The sequence below is a fragment of the Pezoporus occidentalis genome, unplaced genomic scaffold (assembly GCF_034315485.1).
Source record: "Pezoporus occidentalis ecotype Australia unplaced genomic scaffold, CSIRO_AGI_Poc_V1 ctg26, whole genome shotgun sequence".
NCBI lineage: Eukaryota > Metazoa > Chordata > Aves > Psittaciformes > Psittacidae > Pezoporus > Pezoporus occidentalis.
This window is the reverse complement of record NW_026914502.1, coordinates 3413702-3435156: the sequence shown is the minus strand read 5'-3', so window position 1 is coordinate 3435156 and position 21455 is coordinate 3413702. Positions and strand designations below refer to the sequence as shown.

The 21455-nt window shown below is 42.6% G+C and overlaps 1 protein-coding gene across 2 annotated transcripts in view; it reads right to left on the bottom strand.

Moving 5' to 3' along the window:
• The window catches only part of EPHA3 (EPH receptor A3), a 216187-nt gene extending 195245 nt beyond the window's left edge, over positions 1-20942 (bottom strand). For both annotated transcript variants that reach the window (XM_062623993.1, XM_062623994.1), the window contains exons 1-2: positions 20462-20942; positions 3372-3436 (exon numbers count right to left, since the gene is read on the bottom strand). In XM_062623993.1, coding sequence (XP_062479977.1) covers positions 3372-3436; positions 20462-20927 — 531 coding nt within the window. In that variant the 5' untranslated portion in view covers positions 20928-20942. The remainder of the gene's footprint in view (positions 1-3371; positions 3437-20461) is intronic.
• Positions 20943-21455: the final 513 nt, after the last annotated feature.

Here is a 21455-nt window from a genome sequence, read left to right as displayed (position 1 = left end):
TGTACTCTTTTTGTCCTGCATGAATAATCCATCACATTTCTATTGTATATTATTAAAGTGACTTGCTTTTCCATCCTCCCAACCCCCACATCTGTGCTGCTGTAATTTACGTGAATTGCAGTTAATGATCACTTGCGTTATGCTTAATCAGCATATCAATAATATACTCTGCACAGACTAAGTAGCTCTTCTTTCTTTCCCCTTTAATGAAACCTATAGAAATGGAACTGGTATTTGACTGATTGGCATCACAAAAAGGTTGCCTAGGCAGGTGCTGGAGATGGTAGTACAGGATACAGGCCTTGTGGCTGCTGCCAATCACGCTCAAGCATCAGCAAAGCCCCCCATTATATTTTCCAATTCCGTTGCCTTGCTATCTAGAGGGGCTGACGTTTTGTACTTCAGGGATTTTAATGAGCTTGACCAGACCAGTGTTACTGACGCCAAGACTGTGGTTGTGTGGGATGGTTCAAGGAGAGATCACATTCTTACAGGGTGATATTATTAACCACGGTCTAAAACACTGCCATTAGCGTGTTCTTACGTGGGACACAGAAATCTTTGAATACAAGTGATCTATAAATCTTAACATGAAAGCCGTTGTTATATATGTCAAGGCAGACTTAAAAGAATAAAGAAGAATATTGAAAATGACAACAAATCCATTTTGGTCATTTTGCCAGAAATCAATCAATATCATGTATTGATAAGATAAAATTATTAACCGAGTAAGAGGCTTATTAAACACTTCAGCTAAATTATTTTTAGGAATTCCATAAGTCACTGGCTGCAGTGTACTGACATTCATGGCTTCAGATGAGAACACTGCTGCAAGCTGGAGGAGAATTGGCACAACACCAATATACTCATTTGTGAATCACAGCCTCCAGTGTAGCTCTATTAGCTCTACTCCGTAAATCACCACCATGCTATTAGCAATTTTTCAGTATGATGTGACATCTTTATTATAATGTTTTCCCACTAAAGTTTAAGTTCATATTTTAGTTAGCGCAGAGATAGATGCAGCCGTATTTACCAGGTTTCATTAATTGACTATAAATAAAAGGCTGTAAAAAGAAGGCTTCTCTTTCACATGATGTTCAAGTTGTCACCGTTTTACAGCAAAATGCCAATTTAGATAGGATAAATGTTACTGTTTCTATACTGTACACTCATGCTTCAATATGTAAGCTTAAAACTTCACAGTATTTTGAAGGCTGCAGTTTAGTCTCAGTTCTCTTACAAAAACACTCACAGTACATGATCTACATTAATTTACTACCGTGTGATTTTTAACTAAGAATTTCATTAGCATGTAAGAACATCAGTACACTGTGTACTGCAATTTACTTTGGCTTCAATATCCGTGGATACTACAGTAAATAGGAACAGCATGCACAGACACACACAAGTTGTGCTGGATTTACCTGACAAAAACTTGCAGAAGCTAATAAAACTGCTTTCAGAGATGCGGAGGCCCTATTTGGTAGGCTGATGTAGCACATCTGTTTTTCTTATAGCCCCCAAGATACCCTGTTCTCATTCCCTACCAACTGCTTTAGGCATCCAAGGCAAGAAAGTCACAGCTGCAGGGAGCAGAGCAGCAGATCTGCACAGCTGCAAGGAGATGAACAGAGCAGAAGAGTAAAGCAGAGGAGGGGGGAGCAATCTAGGACCAAAATTGCAAGTGAAGACAAGAAAAAAATGATGAGCTAGAAACTGCTGGAGAGTTCCCTCCTGGACATCCTGTTTATAGAGGTTTCTTATTGGGAAAAGCCAGCAGGAACAACCACTAGAAAGAAACATGAACCCTCTTCCCACTTCTTCCCCATGAGAACGGAACAATTTGTTGAGAGACAAAGGAAGAGATCCATGTGTAAACTCAAAAAATAAACCAAGCCTTAATCCTTAAAGGCTGCTAAACACCTGCATAACACTTAACATCAAGAAGGCACTTCTTAAATATAAACAACTGAATCCCATGAGGCAGAGATGCAAAAGTGCTATTACCACTAATCTCTGTAATCTGTAAAAGTGATAATGGTGAAGTAAAAGCTTGCCCAAAGCCACAGAATACTCAAAACGTGGACTTTCATGATCCTACAGACAAACCAATGAGCAAACACCTGCCAACAGCGAGAATTCAAACTGCAGTTGGTTTGGAAAAAGGACAGTTGCTGCACTCTTAGATAGCAACTTCTCACCCTTATCAGGACTAGAGACAGCATTTCTCAAGGACTTAGAAATGCCAGTACCCTCTGACAGAGGTTTACTCATTGGGTAGAAGACACAGGCACATGAAGACTTCTCAGAGTTGTCATTCTAAAGGTAGAAAACCAAAGTAAGACAGCCACAGAGGAAGGAAGCAAAGCACCTTAAGAGTAGGCACCAGTGACAGCACAGCAAGAGAAGGAGCCACAGGTCTCTTAAGTGTCTTCTTTCAGCAAAAGGTTTGATGGCACAGCCCTTTCTGAGAATGAGGGAAGCTCCAGAAACCAGGGATTCAGCCTGACAAATGGGAGTGGGGTTTGTGCCTGGGACAGAATGCAGGAGCCTCCTTACATACTTGCACTATGCAATGTCTTAAAGAGTAATGGGTTGTCCCTACACACAAACACATATACACATTCCATAGGAAAAAAGAAGCTGGGGAGCGACCAGATATCAGCACCGACGGATGGTTACACACTGGTACTAAGCCACCATGAATTTTAAAGAGTCTGATGGCAAATGCTATGTAAAAACGATGGAGTTAGCAAGTTCAACAGCACAGATGCGTTAATGCTGCGCTTCTACTTCTCCGACTAGAATGTCTAGATTTATTAAATCTGGATATGCAGCAAATTAGGGAAAAAAAGGTCAAGAATACTATTTAGACATTTCTTTAATAATATTTTATCTCAGTAGTAACGGTACTTGAACAATTTAGCACAGAAGTTATCAAATACGTACTTACAACACCTGCTTACGTCCACGTATTTTTCACCTTGCGCTACTTCCATCTGCATAAATTAGCAAGTAACACTATGGAGCAGTCCCATGATACCTTTGCGAAATACACAGTGTGACAGAAGAAGGAACAATACCTAAAGTGAAATTTCTTTATTACTTTTTTTTGGTCAATGCACCTCTTGCTTTCATTTTCTCCAACCAGACCGAGCTCTTCCCGGGGATCGCATGCAGTGTGATGCATGCTCAAAAGAGAAGGCACCATAGCTACGTAAGCTACATATTGCAAGTTTAGAGCAGGCTATTTTTGAAGCTCCAAAGAACCAGCGCTATTGCACGGTGTCCTCTGAAGAGGAAACAATGGTTAAACAGCACATTGGTCTGTAGCAGCACTTTTCTATTTCACAGTCTAGTGAACTCACCCCATGTGATGGGTAGGAGATCCAGCCCAGCTCCCCTTGAATTGTTTTTGAGTCCAGCAGATTAACTACAAAAGAAGACAAAATGAAGAGGAATTAGTTTCATCTGCCTCCATCCAGTTAACCTCGCTTACCCGTACCAAAAGACGTGTTTATTTGGGGACCCTGTGAGCACTTGATTTATTCAGGTGGCTTGGCAGTTAGCTACAAAGGAGAAAAAGGCAGACAAACAGAAAGGATCCTCTTGTTTATCATAAAACATGGTACGAACAGCAGACGGGGGAACTTCTCCAAACAAAGAAAGTGACAAAAAACAAACAATGGATGGCTGGCCAAATTAATTACAGCAGGGGGTGGGAACAGAGCGCTTCTATCAGCTGCACAAACTACAGCGCTTTCCCCTTGGATGCCTGAAATCTGGGTCGATGCATCTAACTACATAGGTGAGACCTGAATGTTTTAATCATTATTTGATTAAAGGCCTGCATTTGGCATATGTAATTTTCTCAGAATATAGGAATAAATAATGAATGCTGATTAAAGTCTTCATTGCTTCTGATCTAATTTGCTCTCACACTGTCTTGCAGCCCTGAAGTGTTCTCTAAATGCCATGTGTAACACATTAGATACAAAAGTCATTATTTACAATGTTAAAAGTGCAGGCAAACGTACTTTTAAGGAGACCCATCAATTCACAGTTAATCTTGCTGCTATTTTAAGGGGCACGCCACAATTTCCACAGTAAGAATGAAGCGTTTATTTGCAAACAGTCTGAGACAGACATTTTCCAGTCAATCAAATCACAGTGTTTTATTCAACATCCATTTTAAGATATGACGGGTATTTAAATACATACATACAAACAAATCATTGCATATTCTTTCTTATTTACTTGGTTTTTACAAGCCCACAAATCAATTCTGTTCCTAACCCTGGCCAGATAGCCTCCAAGTGTTTAATCACACAGTTTAATCCCTAACTAACCATTTCTTTATTAACATGAAGCAGAACAGGTGAATTAATACAAAGCACCATACAAAAAAACAATCAAACTGAAGTATTAGTACACAACGTGACAATGCTGTTCCCAGTGGCACCAATCTGAACACCTTCAGTATTTATTATCTGCAATTTGGGCTTCCTTTTGTTGTATAAATAACCATAAATATACCCATTTGTCTACATTTGTATGCACACACTTTTGCGCTGTGTATGTGGATACATGCAGAGCTATACTACCATGAACAAGCTGCTCTGCCATCTATGTGAGGGAAAATATTTCCCCCTGCAGTTATACACCCCTCGAAAAGAAAGCAACCCTATTTTGACTTTTTGCCTACACCAATAAGCAAAATACCTTTACTAATCTGATAGAAAGAAACATTATGCAGTGTTATATTTTCTTCCTCTGAATTCATCAATAATTAAATTCCCAGTCACCTAGACCATGAAAAATCAGTCAGTCCTTTATTGAGGGCATAGGGCCCCAGGCATACTATTCTGCATCTATAGGAAAGAAATACTAACCAAATCTCAAAAGGGAAAAATGCACCTCCTGCTTTTGTGACTACAAATTCCCACAGATTATGGATCTCTGGCGATAAGACAGATCTGTTTGCTGTGCATCTGCAATACGTGGTGGTGAAGGAAGTACTTCTGAGGTAAATTGCATGGCTATAAGTTGCTAAGGCAAATCACTTAGGAGTAAATGTAACTAATATATTTATTCTTTATGCTGCTTGAAAACATGATTGCAGCCACTCTGGAATTTATGAATTCAACCCAAATTCATCAGTCTCATCTGGAAAAAAATAAACAGGCAATAGATTCGCAACCTAACAGTTACAGCACACCCTCGAGGTGCAGATCAGCGTTCAGCATCACTCCCCATACCTCTCTCTATGTCAACTCCGTACTGCCTGCCTGCCTCTCAGAACAGGCTTACCAAGTTACCAGCTACTCTTACAGGAAGCACTCAGAGGCATCGCAATAGGGCCATGGGGGGCAGTTAAGTATTCAGTGAAAGCCATTCATGCCCCATGGATGTGCCCCATGACAGGCAGATGTCTCAGGCATGGTGCAGCTTGTGTTGCAACACACTGGGATCGAATCTACGACATATATGACAGTATTTTTTCAGCATCTCTCTTTCTTTCCATCCTTCTTATCTTCCTCATCTCCTTCCAACTAGCTGGCACCATTAGGCAAAGTGCTTTTCCATACTTGTGTTTCACTACATTTTCTAAATCCTCAGAAGAAAGGTGATCAGATGCAAGTCAGAGAGCGCAGGCAGGTACTTAAAGAGTGATATGAAAGCTACCATTACTGACAAGAAAAAACCAAATGACTCACAAACAGAAAAACCCCAAAGTAAAGCTGTGGTCCAGGTCTGTAACTTTATCAATAAGTAGTTTTGTGCTAAACATATTTATATGCACAATTTTAGCTTTATTAAACCTATTTATACTGCACAAACTTCGACTTCCTCCATTTTCATTTGCGCAAGAAGGAACAAAGTTTGTCATGTCAAGTAACTTTTCTATCTAGCAGAATTATACTAACTTCCTAGAAAACTATCCCTTTGCCTGGATGTCTTTATCATTTACCAGGTAAGAATTATATTACAGGTAAGCAGAAATACAGAGCAGACTGCCTGAGTTCTGAGAACTGGAAGTCATACATTCAATCCTTTTTTTCCTATTAAAGAATTATGGAATAAAAGAACCAACAAATAACCCCAAAAATAAACTTTCCACTACAAGTGTGCTGTTCTTCAACAGCATGTAAAATGCAGAACATATTTCCTTTCAGGTAGTCACCTGGAAAAAAAAACAAACAACAAATCACCACCTCCCTCTCCCCAAAAGAAGTTTCTAATGCACTCGTTTTCCTGTGACTTCAAGGAGTTGTACACCTTTGATAGAGAGCAAACGGTGAAATGGTGACAGAACTTACAAGCTTGGTCCCTAGACAAAAATGACAGGGAATGTGGGGTTTCATTTTGCTATTGTATATCCTAACATTATGTATGAATCTGGAAATTGAAGAAGAAAACAGCCTTCCCCTACACTGACTGAAAAAAATACATAAAGAATGGATTAGATATTCATTGTCTGATTTTTTAATGTTTTTTTTTTGGCATGGATTTGTAAGGTTAGGTAAAAAGCAAAAATGTCCAACTTTACACAAGCACTTGATCCATAGAATGACTCAATTCAACTTCTTTCAACCCTGATATGTCCTCTAGCGTAACAGAAGGCAACACTTGGTTCACAAAACTGACCCAACCAATTCATGAAGTGTATCATGAGGATATATTCAGTCAGATTAGCAGCAGCAGGCATACATCAGCCTGACCCTCACATTTTCCCACATATAATTAAAGTTAAATGAAAGCTGGTGTTTAATGTACTACAAACGCCTATGGCCATGTGTTTACCGGATGAAGGAGGGAACAGGACAGGAAGACAGTTCTAAGCCCTCTCATAGCGCAAGGCGTGCATCTCTAGCCACGCCAGCATGAAGGGAACCATACAACTTAAGACAAAAAAAAGAGGTCAAACTACTTCATGTGGCAACACATTTTCTCTCATTGCAAGTGTAATAACCATCTCCATTGCGCAAGCAATCGTAACCACAGGTCAGATATGGCCCTCACTTTAGACCTGCTTACCCACAACTGTCATGATCTTAAGTAGGGTATTGGGGAACAGAAGAAGGGTAAATTAATAACTCTTCTTCCTTCCTCTTACTGCTTTCCAGAAGAGAGTAAAGAGGTAGATTTTACAAGTCAGGCCACATGAAAGAGAATTAGCATTTCCAGGCTATTTCTAAAGCTTATCCATTTCTTATACAATGCATTTGCTCTCCTTGTGGCTCTTCCTCCTGCAAAACTGTGTGAGTATCATTCAGCTAGATCTTACAGCAACCTTTGATGTTGGCCAGCTGGTTACTACGGCTAACTCTTCAACTAGCTGAACAGTTTTGTTGCTATGGATGATTGTTTCTGACAGAATGCCTTGAAAAGGATCACTGGTTATGCTGAGACACAGGAGAGTTCTCATAAAACACCTTTCAATAAAAAAAGTACTGTGTCATAATCTCAGTGTCCTACATGGGTTCCGATCAGGTAATTAACTCGCTTCAAAACTAGTGGTAAGTACAAGGGAGAGTTTCTCAGTATTAAAAGACTACAGTGCTATACAAACCGAGCAACCATCATTCCCGGCTCTGAAAATCAAAGGCTTGGTCCTTCTGTACAACAGTCCTCCTCACCATATTGTACACTGTAGCTACTCCTGCCAAGCGGCAGCATAGCGGCAAAACGCCGATTAAGAACACGTTCTCTTTCTAGAAGCTCTCTCATGCCCAGGTCTTCTGGCCTTCCCCATTCATAACTGCAAGAGAGAGCATTATTAGTTCCCTTAAAACATAAAGGCAAATCTCTTTCCAGCAACTGGAGCAGGGACATGAATGGGAAACGCAAAGCTCGCTCACTCTCCTTTCTGTGGCATCAGGCAGAAGACGAATGAAGGCTCAGGTAGAGTTTGACAGGAGGCCTGATCACGCTACCAGAAACTGCTTGCAGTTTGAGACTGATTGTAGAGGGCCTGCTGCGAGGCTTAGAAACAGCAGGTTTCACCAGGATTAGTGTCAGTGAAAGGAGGAGAACTGTAAAACTAACAACTGCCACTTGGAAGCAGCAGCACTTGGAGAAACACGTGGAGTAACAACTGCTACAATACCGTATAAATACCTCCCCCACTAAAAAACAAACAAACAAAGGTTGTACCAGGTAGAACTACCCCGAGATCCCCCTCACTGCCTGAGAAATGGTGAGGAAAAGCTTGCTAGGAGGCAACTTTCAATACGTCAAGAGCCGCCTAGAAACAACCTCACACTTGACAGCAGGTCCATATCATATATTTTACGAAGAAAATACAGAGCAATAGGCAATGAGGTCTAATAGAGAAAACATTCTTTCTTCAACTAATTAACACTCCCAGTTAAAAGTTAAAAACACCCCACCAAAACCAAAGAACAAGTAACCACCAGCGTTCTGTCCTTTCCTGGTTGGCATCAAACTACCGGTTCAGAAACACGCTAGTTAGGTATTAAAAAAATGCCAGCAAATGGGGAAAATTAAATTTGCTACGCAACCAAAAAGAAAAAAAAAAATGGTGAATGCCCATAACTGAAATGTGTCATAGAATCCTGAGCATTTTGTGGCAGGAAGTCAGACAGAACTTGGTTTTGGGGTGGGACAGAGCGGAGTCAGTGCAAACTCTGACATGCGTCTTTCGAATGGTGGTCTCTGCCCAGCAAAGAGGATTTGCACCTGGATTTATATCCACTTACAATTACAGATCTGAGTCTTCTCAACTCTCCATTCCCCCAGCAGTGGCAAAAGCCAAATAAGAGCAGCAGCAGATCAGCTTTGTGTCCTCGGCTGAAACTAGAAGCAACATGTACAGACAGGCAGGCAAGGTCATAGTTATACCTTGGTTCATTCACCATAATTGCCAACCAGGATCACCTATCATGCTGATGTTGCTGAAATCATGCTGAAATCTGCTAAGGTAGACCACAAAGTCTTTGGGAAGGGACATCAAATAAATAAATAAGTAAAATCAGTAGATAAGAAACCACTTCATGAAACAATGCTAAATAATGCAATACTCTCTTAATGGAAGGGTGTCCAACAATGAAGCCTCATTCTAAGCAGCAGACTTGGGGCCTAATTTGCTGCTTGTTCATGAAGTTTCCTGTGATTTTATGATCCTGCATTTCCCCTCAAATGTTGTAGTGAAGATGCTATTGCTTGGAAGAAAATGGCCCTAGTGTAAGAGAGGTCTTCTCAAGTCCCCACCTACTAGCTCTGCTTTTACAGCTTTGTCCCCCTCCAGCCTGGGCCACCCTAGGAAGCAAAGTGTCAGTAAGCCACACAGAGTAAACCCAGCCAATAGAACATACATTGTAATGCATACCCAACCCAGTGCCAATAAGGTTGGCCCATTTGTTACACAACTTATCTCCAAATGCAAGATCTCTCAGCGAGATTTCTGCTACATCTCAAAGCCAGACTACAGTCCTTTGAGAGTCACAATGCTGTGAGGTCTGCACTTTCAACCCTTCTTGCCTGTGCCTTTATACTGTACAATGCAAATATGATTTTGTGCAGAACATTCCAAATTTGGCAACTGTCATGTTCAATCTGTGGTTAAATTGCTGACTGAAGAACTCCACCAGGGTGGGAGCAAGAGATGAACAAACAAGGGGAAACCAAAATGCATTAAAAAACAGTTCCTCCAACACTGAACATAGGGGTCTTCAAAAAAGAAGACTGGAAAGCCCAAGCCTCTGTTACTTTCATTTAAATGTTCAGTAAATAACTGTTTCCAGTGTTAAGAGACTGTGCTTCAAATCTTAGATGAAAAGACAAAAGACTAGCAATACTCATCAAGTTACCCCATAGATTATTGCTTCTATAGAACATATAATGTTCCTATGTCAATTTGGATGATTTGGCAAATCCTCTTTATGGTAGTTACCCTCAGCTTTTCAAGAGGAAGGGTTTTATTTTCCTCTCAGATTTTGCTCTTCTCAAACGCACTCCCCAAGAGCATCTGAGGCCAACTATAGATATCTCCTGTTCTCCTACAGCTGAATTCTGCAGCAGCCAAAGGAGGAACCTTATTGAAAGTTTCTCTCAAAAGGCTGCCATGAAGGAGGTAATGCAGGATAGCAATAAGCAATGCAGTAATGCCTATAAAAAAATACAGGGATTGTAAATTGCAAAAGCAGAGCCAATCAGGGAGGCTCTACCACCGGATAGCAGCCCTCTCCCTGCTTGCTGCACACAGCATGGATTTCAATACTGCTAGGGATCAGTGGCACTCCCATGCCCGCTTCACGGTGGCTCAGACCATACTAGCGGCTCTACGCGTGCCTCAGCCCAGCCAGCCCAGCTCTCATCACCTGCACTCAATGCCAAGTAGAAGTTTTCCAGCAGTCTTCCTCTTTTTGCCAAGTACGGAGGCTGCACGCAGAAAAGGAACAACAATATCCTAAGTCTCCTGAATCGATAGGACAATGATAATCAGGCCCCAGAATAAAAGCCTCACATGAGAGGTTTCAGAGAGCAAAAGCGCAGAACTACTACTGTTCCTTAGCAGACAAAACTAGAACTCTTTTCAAAGCAGAACAGAAAACAAATATACTGTTGCTAGAAACCTTAGAAGCGGTCCCGTGACACCAAAAGCTGTGTGCCATCCCCCCCGCCACCCCCATTCTATTGTGTAGGGACTCTAAGTGATAGCTAAGGCCAAACAACGTATGTAAATCTTTCCTCTTACCCTCTCATCAATCTGTTTCGACCCTATACAGGTGTGCAGGCATGCTCAAGCCTTCTTACCTAGCACCTCGCAGAAGTTATTCCAGCTACTGAAAAGGGGAAACAAAGGCAAGCCAATTGCGCAGCAATGATGACATATGAACCAGCAGCTCCTTTTGTAGGAGTAAGGTGACAAATCTGTACACTGCTTTTTCCCGGAGTACCTGTTGACAACCGCCCATCCATTCTCATGGATGAACACAGCCAAAACAGATTTCATTTCTTCTTTATTAGCTTGAAACATGAGAGTTCTCTTGATATTGTTAAAGTGGCACAAAGCTCAATTTCCAAGTATGCAAAAACATATGACTGGTGGGCTGGAATGCAATGTTTATCAAAGGGGCCTAATAAGGTTTCGGTTTTATTAGGCTATTTCCTGTAAGTTGATATGTGCCAGTTCTTTTCATTAAGACAAGGATATAAAAATTAAAAATGGATTAACTTAATGGGTTCCAAATTACTGCGTTGCTTTCACTTCTTTGCATTCTTCCTTTTAATTTTAAGCAGTTCCAATTGGTCCTTTTCCAGGACCAATGCGCCAACAAGACGCATAGACCCTTAGATACCCAAATTACCGTACTGAACTCGCATTCAGATCCAAATCATGCAAGTCTCTTTCTACTCTACTATTATAGCATTAAATCTGACATCAGTGAAGCATCATGTAAAACACGTAAATGCAAAGTGGGGGCCACTGTGTTACAAGGGAATTAAAAAAACAAGACCAGAACCTAAGCATGAGATTCGGTTACCTAACACAGCCACTCCATGTCTTTCACCAGCCCAGAACAGAAGTGTCATGCAAGATGCATCAGTGCCATTTGGTGCGCAAATACTAAGGCACATAAAATGGGACCGCATGCCTATGCCTAGGCAAAACTCAACAACAAACATAACTCAAATAATTCTAATAAGCTCTAAAGCACTTCTCAAGAGGGCTTGATCACACTGCACAACTGAGACCTTTTACTTCTGCATTCCTGCTCCCTTGGGAAAAAAACTAATATTCAGCGTTCACTAGTTTTGCAGAATTGGGGGTCTATCAGAGTGGCACAAAGGTCTCCCTTGGGAATGCTCCCAGCAGCTTAAAAAGGGAAAGAAAATGTTGCACTGCAGCATCCAAGTTCACTAAAGGTAAACTGAGAATTCAAAACCTAGTAGGACATGCTCAGTTTCTAGCATTCTAGACACCAAAAGGTGTCATAGAAAAGACACCTGGGCACACGCAGTACCCATGATGAGAAGTTCCTAAATTCCCACAAATTTTACTGCAGTTCAAGCATATTCAAGGTCCTGCAGCAAGCAATCGACTCTCCTTTGAGGACACAAACTTTTGAGACTGGGACCAGAGCATAAGTAAAGCAAACGGCCATTCATTCGTTTAAAAGGCTGCAATATCCCCAAGTGAATCAGCTGGCAGCGTGCCGCAACGCAGGAGGAAAAACAATGCTTCTAAGAAATTCCTCTGTGCATGGGGCACAGAAAAACACAAACCCTTGCCCGTGAATGTGGTTGTGTTGGGTTTGGCTGCGTTTGGGGGGTTTTGTCGTGGGTTTTTTGGTGCTTTTCAGTTTGAAACACAGAAGTGGCGAGTTGTAAGAAAAAAAAAACAAGAGATTCCTGAAGTGCTACATTTGGAAAGAGGCCTTCTCAGGTGTGCCCGGACAGCTCAAGCTTTTCTTCTCTACTCCCATGAATCAAGGGCTCCAGCTTGCATGGGCTATGAAACACTTGTGTCCTTACACAACTATTCCACAGATAAACCCATAGTAAATAAACGATTAAACATCCTGATGCAAACTGGGGGAGTAAAATGCCAATAGCATAAGATATCGCCTCAAATGTCATGTTGAGAAAATCAAGATGCTAAAACCAGTTTTATTTTCCAATACAGTGATGTCACCAACATGATATTTTCATTGTTTGCCAGGTTAACAGAATTTATGGAGGTAATTAATGCAGAACATGTGTGCTGAGCTATCCACATGAAAAATGGAATTGCCCCTGACTTCATTTGCTGCCTTTGCAACCAAAACCCCACTAACATCTTTTTTCACTATTTCCATATGTGAGAAATACAAATATTTATAACAAAGGTAAATGCCTCAATGACTGTTCTATCCCCGTCTAGCCACAAGGCAGTTTTTCAGACCCCTGTCTTCTGGTTTATTCCTCTACTTCCATTACCTTCTCACAAATGGCTCAGGTTTCTATTATGGTCTACAAACTAAGCATGTTCCTCATGCCTCTTCTCCAGAATGGCTCTCCTTGGTTAGCATGGAAAACTTCGCCCTCAATTTCCCAAACGCTCTCTGCCCAGCTTTCAGGATCCACACACAACCGACTAACCATGGAAAAAGCAATGCCATTAAACATATAATTCTTTTCCTGCGTCTTTTTTTCCTGGGAACCAACAGGATCAAAGCCCAACCCCCCCCAGTACACAGCATTCAGTAAGACAAAATGGACATGAGGCCCTCCAGGTCAGATAAAGAAAAGACCATCTTCGCCTTCTACTCTTGATGGCTAAATGTTGATTTTGGGGAGGGAAGGGACAGAAGGAAAAGCATGGGCATGAAAGACTTTCCTGTTTTAATAAGACGTTTTCCTTTTTAATAAGAAAGCACTGTTAGGGAAAGATTAACTGGAATGGTAAAAATGCCTCTACCCCGTCCTAACTGCAGCGTCTGTGGAAATTCACCACTGGTAAATCATAGTCATGAAGCTTACTAATGTAAACAAAGCTCAGACTTTCAGGGAGGCAAGGAATTTCTTCATTTGTGCTTTGCTCACTGTTCAGATCATCATCAGCACTGAATTCTGGGCTCCTAACGCTGTCATTAATGGGAGGAAGGCTGGGGTTTGGTCTGATTTTTAATCAGATACAGGTCCAACTTTCGCTTAATCTCTGCCTATCTATCCTTTTCCTTTAACCCTTCTCTCCCCCTCCAAAAGAGATCTCTCAAAAAGCCTTGCCCCTCTAAAAAGTCAACCCCAGCAAAAGCCCTCTAGCTGCCTTCTAGCTTCTCAACAACTAAATCAAACAACCCAGCATCACTCACGGCTGTTTGTTACAGCACAAAGTTTGTGGGAAGCCTACTGTAGAACAAAACATACTTTTGTGCTTTAATTATTATCTATTTAAATGGTAAGTTGTCATTCCAGATTTTCTCCAAAAATTTCCTTTCTCAGGCACCAATTTAGAAGTTTTAGGTATTAATTACTGACCTCTTGTGCAAGGCAGCTATGCTTTAATTGTTATGTAAAACAACAACGAACAAAACAGAGACCAATGCAATGCAAACCTTTCCATCCACACACAGATATAAGATCGGTATGAGAAACCAGCTGGAAACAAAAAGAAAGCACCGTTCCCACACCTTATTACACTAAACTGCCCCAACCGAACCTTAACATTCATCCTATTGTTCGCTTAATTGCTAGCAAGTTTCAACCACTGTTCATTTGGTCTGCTATTCTTCTTTCATCAATATTTTTCCAGCAGATTAATGGGATTTTCCTCCATATTTTGCCTGAAACAGCAGGACATAGTAGTTTAATGAGAAAAAAAAAAAAGGAGCGTGGCACTAACGTTTCTGCTTACAGTGTGTCTGGTTTAATAACACCTCTGCAAATGTAAGGCTTTGCATGCCGGTGTTTCATTCAGGCTACCCGTCACTCTCACAGACTGGGACTTTTCTGTCACCGTCCCAAGACTTCTTTCAGGCAGGATTATCTTTCTTGCTATATCTTTATTTCTGCCATTCATTCACTGCAGAAAGTAAGACGGAGTCTTTTTCACACTGAAAAACAAAGTAATTGTGCTAGGATTTATCAAGCACTTAAGAAACTAAGAAGCTTGAGACTACTGGTGGGGAATACAATCCTAATGTAGCAAATTACTGCCACATTTTGTTTCCAAAATTACACCGCTGGGAGTTCCTATCTGATCTTCCAAATTAAACTATTTTCTCTTAATTCTTGCTTAGAAGAGCTTAAATATATCAAAAACAAAAAACTACTGATTGAAAGTGCTTATGGAAATAAGAAGGAACACACCACAGCAGTTAATTCCTATGAAAATGGATCGCTTAGCAGTAGCCACATACATTCGCAAAGAAAAAATCCTTCCATTTCACTGTGTAATATCTTTCTGCAAGTCTTTTCCTCAAAAATATATTCTCAACCATTGTCAACAACGCTTCAACAGATTGAACACCACATTTTTGCAAGAACGAAAATGTTACAAATTAAAACCCCTACATCTCACTCCAGAAAACACAACTCTTTCGCTGCTGGAATGATCTTTTAGAAAGGCAATGGGTTAGTGAGAGCCCCCTGACCCACCTCTGAAGTTTCATCTAACATCACTGGGCAAGTCCAGTCAATTTTGCACCTTAAGGTACCACAGTGACTCGTCTGTGTTTCAGTAACAGCTCCACTGTGTAGAGCACTGAACTTTAACAAAAGCAAGGACATGATTATATCTGCAGTTATTTCCTTCTTTCTTTTTATTTTCTTTTTTCTTTATAAAACAGAAAAATCAAAGAGCAGCTACAAAAGAGCGGTACCTACATGAATTACAGGTACCGTATGAAACTAACTCAGGCTCTGTACAATAAAACTCCACAAACAGTACTGCTGTATTTGGTAACAGCTCTGTAGTGACCCTCACTGGTGATAAAATCCAGAGCTCCGAAAACAAGAAAACGAGCACCTGCATCCGTATTTCTAAACTTTCATCAAGTGGGGATTACAAGAACAAGGGCCATTACATATGCGCCTAGAGGAAAACTTACTTTTGATTCTGTTTGAGAACTTGCAAGTACACTAATAGCAATTTACTAAAAACAAATAAAACCTAATTTGTGCATCTTCCCAGATGGGAATTAAAAATTTAAGTTCAATCAGAATGCACTCCTGATTTGAAAAGATTTCATGTAAACAAGCGTTAAACTTAGTGTGCTTATAATCTGTTTAATGCTTTCCCTCTTGGTAGTGCCTCTGAAGCCTCATTTCCTGAGGCTGAGAGTACTGAAGAGTTCCAACCTATTTCTACACCCTGACTGCTTTGTGGGGTAGCAAATATGTTGTATCCAAATTAACTGCAGTGAGAATTAATCGCTGTGTCCAATTTGGACCTCTTTATATTTTAAACATCTGCCTTCAGTTTGCTATATACAACATAGTGATTTTTCTTAATATACGATACTGAAATCAGTAGTAAGTAAGGACAAAGTTCAGTGACAAACAGAAAACAAAATGAATTATCCCGTGTGCTTCACCTGCTATCAAAAATGTCGACAGACAAGGGGGAATTTACCCAAGTTACTTCCCCTATTGAGCAGCATTTTAAGAACACCATGGTGTGAATGTTAAAGCATGCTCATTATTTGTCTAATCGCACAGGTCAGGGCTAAGCCCAGAAGCTCTGAATAAGACACAGCTCTATGAAAAACAGCCTTTTAGACCCCCAGGACTCTGAGCTTTCTAAAATTAGATTTTAAAATTAAGATTTCTGAACCTACTTTTAACTACTTTTACAGCTAAACACTCCAGAGCAAGCTAAAGGCACCAGCAGGAATTGTGTCGTGATTAATGAAGACTTATGCTGATCTAACGATACCCGACATACAGTGAGGCGAGGTTTGTAACAGGCATTTCCTTGTTCAATCCCTTTTGATTCCAGCGAGGAGCTCCCAGTCTTGCCTGCCTTTCCAAGATTACCTGCAAAAGTTGGGCAGGCATTTTGCTCCACATGCAAACACCGCATTTTTCAAAGCCGTGCCAAGAGCTGTCATTACTCCAAAGGCACAGTAAGTCATCTTTAGCGACTTTAAGTATTAATAAAGACCAGCCCAGATAAAATGATGCATTTATAACTGTAGTTACATCAAGTTCTAAGGTTGTAATCAATGAATCAAAGATGAAACTGCATTCCCAAATATAGTACAGACTGAAAAGAGAGGCTAATTGGAACCTTCTTACTGTACACCAAAACAGACACTATTTGAAACCAGGTACTGTAAGCATATTTACCATATTGATCCTTTGGTAGCTGTGTTCACAAGAAATTAATTTTATGCTAGATTGAGAGGTTACAAGAAGTTTCCTGCCTGCACAGGCAAAATATTATTGCAGCAATTCAGGTTGTCAGTAAAAGCTTAAACAAATTTGCTGATAATCCTGTTAATGACCTAGGTCAAGTGTTAACTGTTGTGGGTTATAAAACAGTGAAATTAAGGTTGCTGGTACCCTCAGGCAGGCACTATAGTTACAAAAGAGATGGAGGAAAAATTATTAAATGACGTAATTTTATAGCTCATCCGATTTCTTGATATCTTCAGAATTATTCAGAAAGAAATTGCATCCTTTTAAGTAAAAACCCACAGCGGAAAACATCCAACAGAATGGAAGAGCGGAACATGCGGTTTATATGCACCTACAGGGCTCGGTTTGCAACTTCAAACTGGAAAAGTTAGATGTTAAATCTTCCTGACGTTTTCCTGCCTCGCAGAAAATGGCACGCACCTAACCACTGCGCACAGATAAACCTAAACTTTAGAGAAGCTTCTTGAGCTCCTGTGATTACGTAGGTAAAACGCATGCAGCTTCGTGACGAGCACCGAAGGGAGTTAAAAACAAAATCAGTGGAAAACGTTCCGTTTTGTCAAGAAAAAACTCCAAATAAAACATCTCTGGGATGAAGCAAATGAACAAAAACTCAAGCACTCCAAGAAAAAGGGGGAAAAAAAACACCCCAACAACTTGCCTTCAGCCCTTCTTTCATCCTTTCCTCCCTTCATCCTACCCATTCCCATTGCACTATCAGTCCTAACTGAGGCAGTCATCAGCTTTAACACTAATTCTAAATGTTATCCGAAGTTGAAATTAAAAAATATAAATAATTCCTTCAAGTTATATAAATGCAGGAAAAATCACTGGTAGCTCTGAACATACTCTTGTAACGTGCATACGGCAACATTCATGGCTCCCAGAAGTTAGCTAAAGCTATATAAACAGATCAAAAATCAGTTCCATCCATTGCTAAAACAATCATTTGAGGAGAATTTCAACAGTAGCTCTAATACAAAGCGTAGGGGAAAAAAGTGTTTCTATCTATATGCCTGTATTAGCAATCTCTGTCCAAAGCATATCTTTTTCCTTTGCAGTGGTGGAATAAGAAAACTTTTCTAGCTACCCCACAGAAGCGAAGAAACATCTCTCTCCAGTTTTGGGAGGAAATCTGTGGTAATGACAGCAGGGAAGTAAGCGAAGTGGTGAGGAAAAGATGATTTCAAAGTGGAAAGCACGATGCTGTGACACGATTTAAAGCTGCACGCTAACGCTTCACCTTCAAATTCGTGTGGCAGCAAATTATAATAATTCAGATTTCTAAACTCACAGGATCAACCTAAATGTGCTGTAAAGTGGTAAAAGAATTACTGAGCCTTCCTAAGTGTGTGGGGGGGGGGAGAGGAGAAGTCCTTAAAAGTTCGTCTCATTGTTAAAAGAAACTGTCAGTGTTCTTTGTTTTGTAAAGAACAGCAAAATACATACTGCAAAAAGGAAGCATGCAAGAGCGGGTTAGTGTCCCATAACTGCATTTATGCTGTCGTTTTCACATTTGAAAACGGTGCCCGTATCGCACAAGCTCTTGAAACTGAAAAGAGAGAACAGATGCAGTACCAGCTCAACGCTGCCTCGGACAAGTATGTATGCTTCGTGCACATTCTGCATGATGATTTTCTTCCTCCTTTCTCAACTCTCGCTCTCAGGCATTTTAAACAAAGAAACAGAAAAGTGGGTTCTGTGGCAAACTGGAATGCTCCGGTATCTTTTTGGCATAATTAATCTCAGTTTACACACTGTGCCTGACTACCACTTCCATGGAGGCAGAGCTGTTCCACTGACTGACAACTACATACATTCCCCAAAAGCTTTTAGTACTAAGATAAGAATAACCCCTACTAACACTCCTGTTTTCATTTCTGGAAGTCATTTGTGAAACAGGGCAATATTTACAAAACAGCATCTATCTAGAGGCTTCAAAGTGACTGACAATTAAAAGCACATTCTTTAAGCAGCCTATAAAGCACTGTCCACGCAAAACAAATTTACACAAAACATACAGACAGATAATATATTGTTTTTTTTTCTGGTAGGATGGCACCATAGCTTCCTTCCTAGCAATAAAACCAACTGATTTCAGAGTACCCAGGGTTTGTAAAGTTTGAATCTTCCCTTATTTGTTTTGCACTACACTCCTTTCTCCTTCCAGAAATCATTTAAAGTCGTTATCTCACAGCCTTATCCCACAAGCCCCGAGACTATCAATAAGCATGTCAGCATTATTTATAGAGGAGAAATGATTGCTCCGACGGCTTTGATATCTACTTCTCTGCACAAACACTACCGCTCAAGCAGGTGCAAGTTTTACATGGTGGTTTGACATGAGAAGTTCTTCACAACCTTTGGCCTCTAGATTTTATCCCTAAAGACGATTACACTGGACATCCTGGCCATGCTGACTGCCTCCACTGCTCAAATGAGCAAAAGCTGTATTTTTTATTTTATTAAGAAGGAAAAAGCAGTTTTATCTTATTTTTAAAGTATTTCAATTACTTTTCTAAAGCCTCTGGTGGTCAACATTTTTTCCTGACACCTAACATGTCATCTTCAAAATTACCATAGCAAAGGAGCACCAATCACTCCCGCTTTGTTTTGAACATTTACACACATTCACATACACACACACATCATTTTAACACGTTAAAAAAGCCGGAATCGGAACCACTACGGACCCAAACAGGAGTTTTACAGGGGAGCAAGGGTATTTCTTGTATTAATTAAAAGTTTTGAAACACAGGACGACTGATGTAAACCGCCCGCACATCCGAGCGGGCTAACGGCGCGGTGACCGCTGCAAGGAGGGAGACGGGAGATGCCCATCAGCTTTTACAGCTTACTTCTGTTAATCACCAAGCCAATCCGGCTCCTACCGCTGCCACCTAACAGCGGTCCGCTCGCCACTCGAGGCCAGCGGAGAGGCGGCTCCTCCTCGCCCTGCAGGGCCAGCCCCGGGGCCGCCGGGCACCTGCCAAGGGCTGGCGGGGGGCAGCGGTCGCTCCAGGGCCCCGAACCCCCCCCTGCCCTTCCCCGCCTCGCCCCGGGCGTTGCGGCTCCCCGCGCATCGCCCCGCCGCGGGCAAAGGCACGGAGCCGGCTCGGGCTGTCCTGCGGCCCCGCTGCGCTTCCCAAGCCAACTTTCCTCGGGGGTGGCCAGGGCGACCGCTTCCCCCCCTTCTGCTCCACCGCCGCCGCTTCCCCTCCTGGCACCGGGCGGCGGCCGCCCTTGCGCGGCTGTGAGCGGGGCCGCGGCCGCGCAGCCAGAGCGCAAAGGCGGCTGCGGGGGGAGAAGGCTGCGGTCCCGGGGCGAAAGGCCGCTGCCGCCAGGGTCCACAGGAATGGGAGAGGGGAAAAATAAAGGAACAAGGAAAAAAAGAAAATAAAAATGAAATTAAACAAGCAAAATCAAAAAAAAAAAATAAATAAAATAAAATAAAATAAAATAAAATAAAATAAAATAAAATAAAATAAAATGGAAAAATAAATAGGAAAGGGAGAAAAATAGAGCGCGAAGTGCTCCCCTCCCCGCCCATCCGCCCGCGCCGGCGGGACCCGGCCTGGTCGCGGCTCACCTTCGTTGCCGGGGCGGGCGCTCAGACGCCCGGCGGTGGCAGCGGCGGCGGCGGCGCCGAGGGCAGCGCAGAGCAGCAGCAGCGGCGGCGGCAGCAGCAGCAGCGGCAGGCGGCGGCGGTCCATGTCGGCGGGGCAGCGCGCAGGCAGAGCCGCATGTCTCCGCGCCGCATGCCACCGCTCCGCGCCCGCTCCGCGCCGCCGGGACTGGGACTGGGACCGGGACCGGGACCGGGACCATGCCCCGCGCCCGCCTTCGCGCTGCGCCCGGGAGGGGCCACCCCCGCCCGGCCCCGCCGCCGCCGCGCCGCCCCGGGCCCTAGCGCCGCCCCGCCCACCTGCCCGCCCGCGGGGAGCAGAGCGGGGGGGCGCTCCCGAGCGGGCCCTGCGCGGGACTTGCGCGCTCGGAGGTCGCCGCCGCCCGGGTACCGGGACCCCTCGGCGCGCCCCGAGGGGCGGGTGCCGCATCCCGGACCGGGGGCAAAGCGCAGAGCCTGCCCGGAGAGATGCCCGGTCACATGCGTCACGTAGCAGGGTCTCTGCAGCCCGGGATGACTGAAGTCACACAACTCGGAAGCCTCGGTTGGGTGTTTCAGTCAGCTACAATCCGATCGTGTCCAATTACCGGTCTTTCCTAGGCTGAAATGCAGCTGCAAAGTAGCGGTAAAGCGGTCAGAGTTTCTGAGTGCAGCCATAGCAGGCTGGCTAGAGAAATGCCAGTTACATCACTCATCGCTTTGCTGCCCACAGTGACTCTAGCCTGCTTCAGGCGGGACCAGAACGCTAACCCCACATAACAGACTGACTTCCACATCACCAAAGCAAACTGGAGCCGTGGCAGTACTAGCGGCTTCCCCCCAGACGCTGCTAACTGTAGGGATGTGCCGCTTTACTCTAGAAGTTACTATGTAATGTGTGTTTTAGAAACACTGTCTGCATGAGGGCACCTCGCCTCCGCCTTTAGCCCATCACAGGCCCTAGAGTACCTGCCTGAGC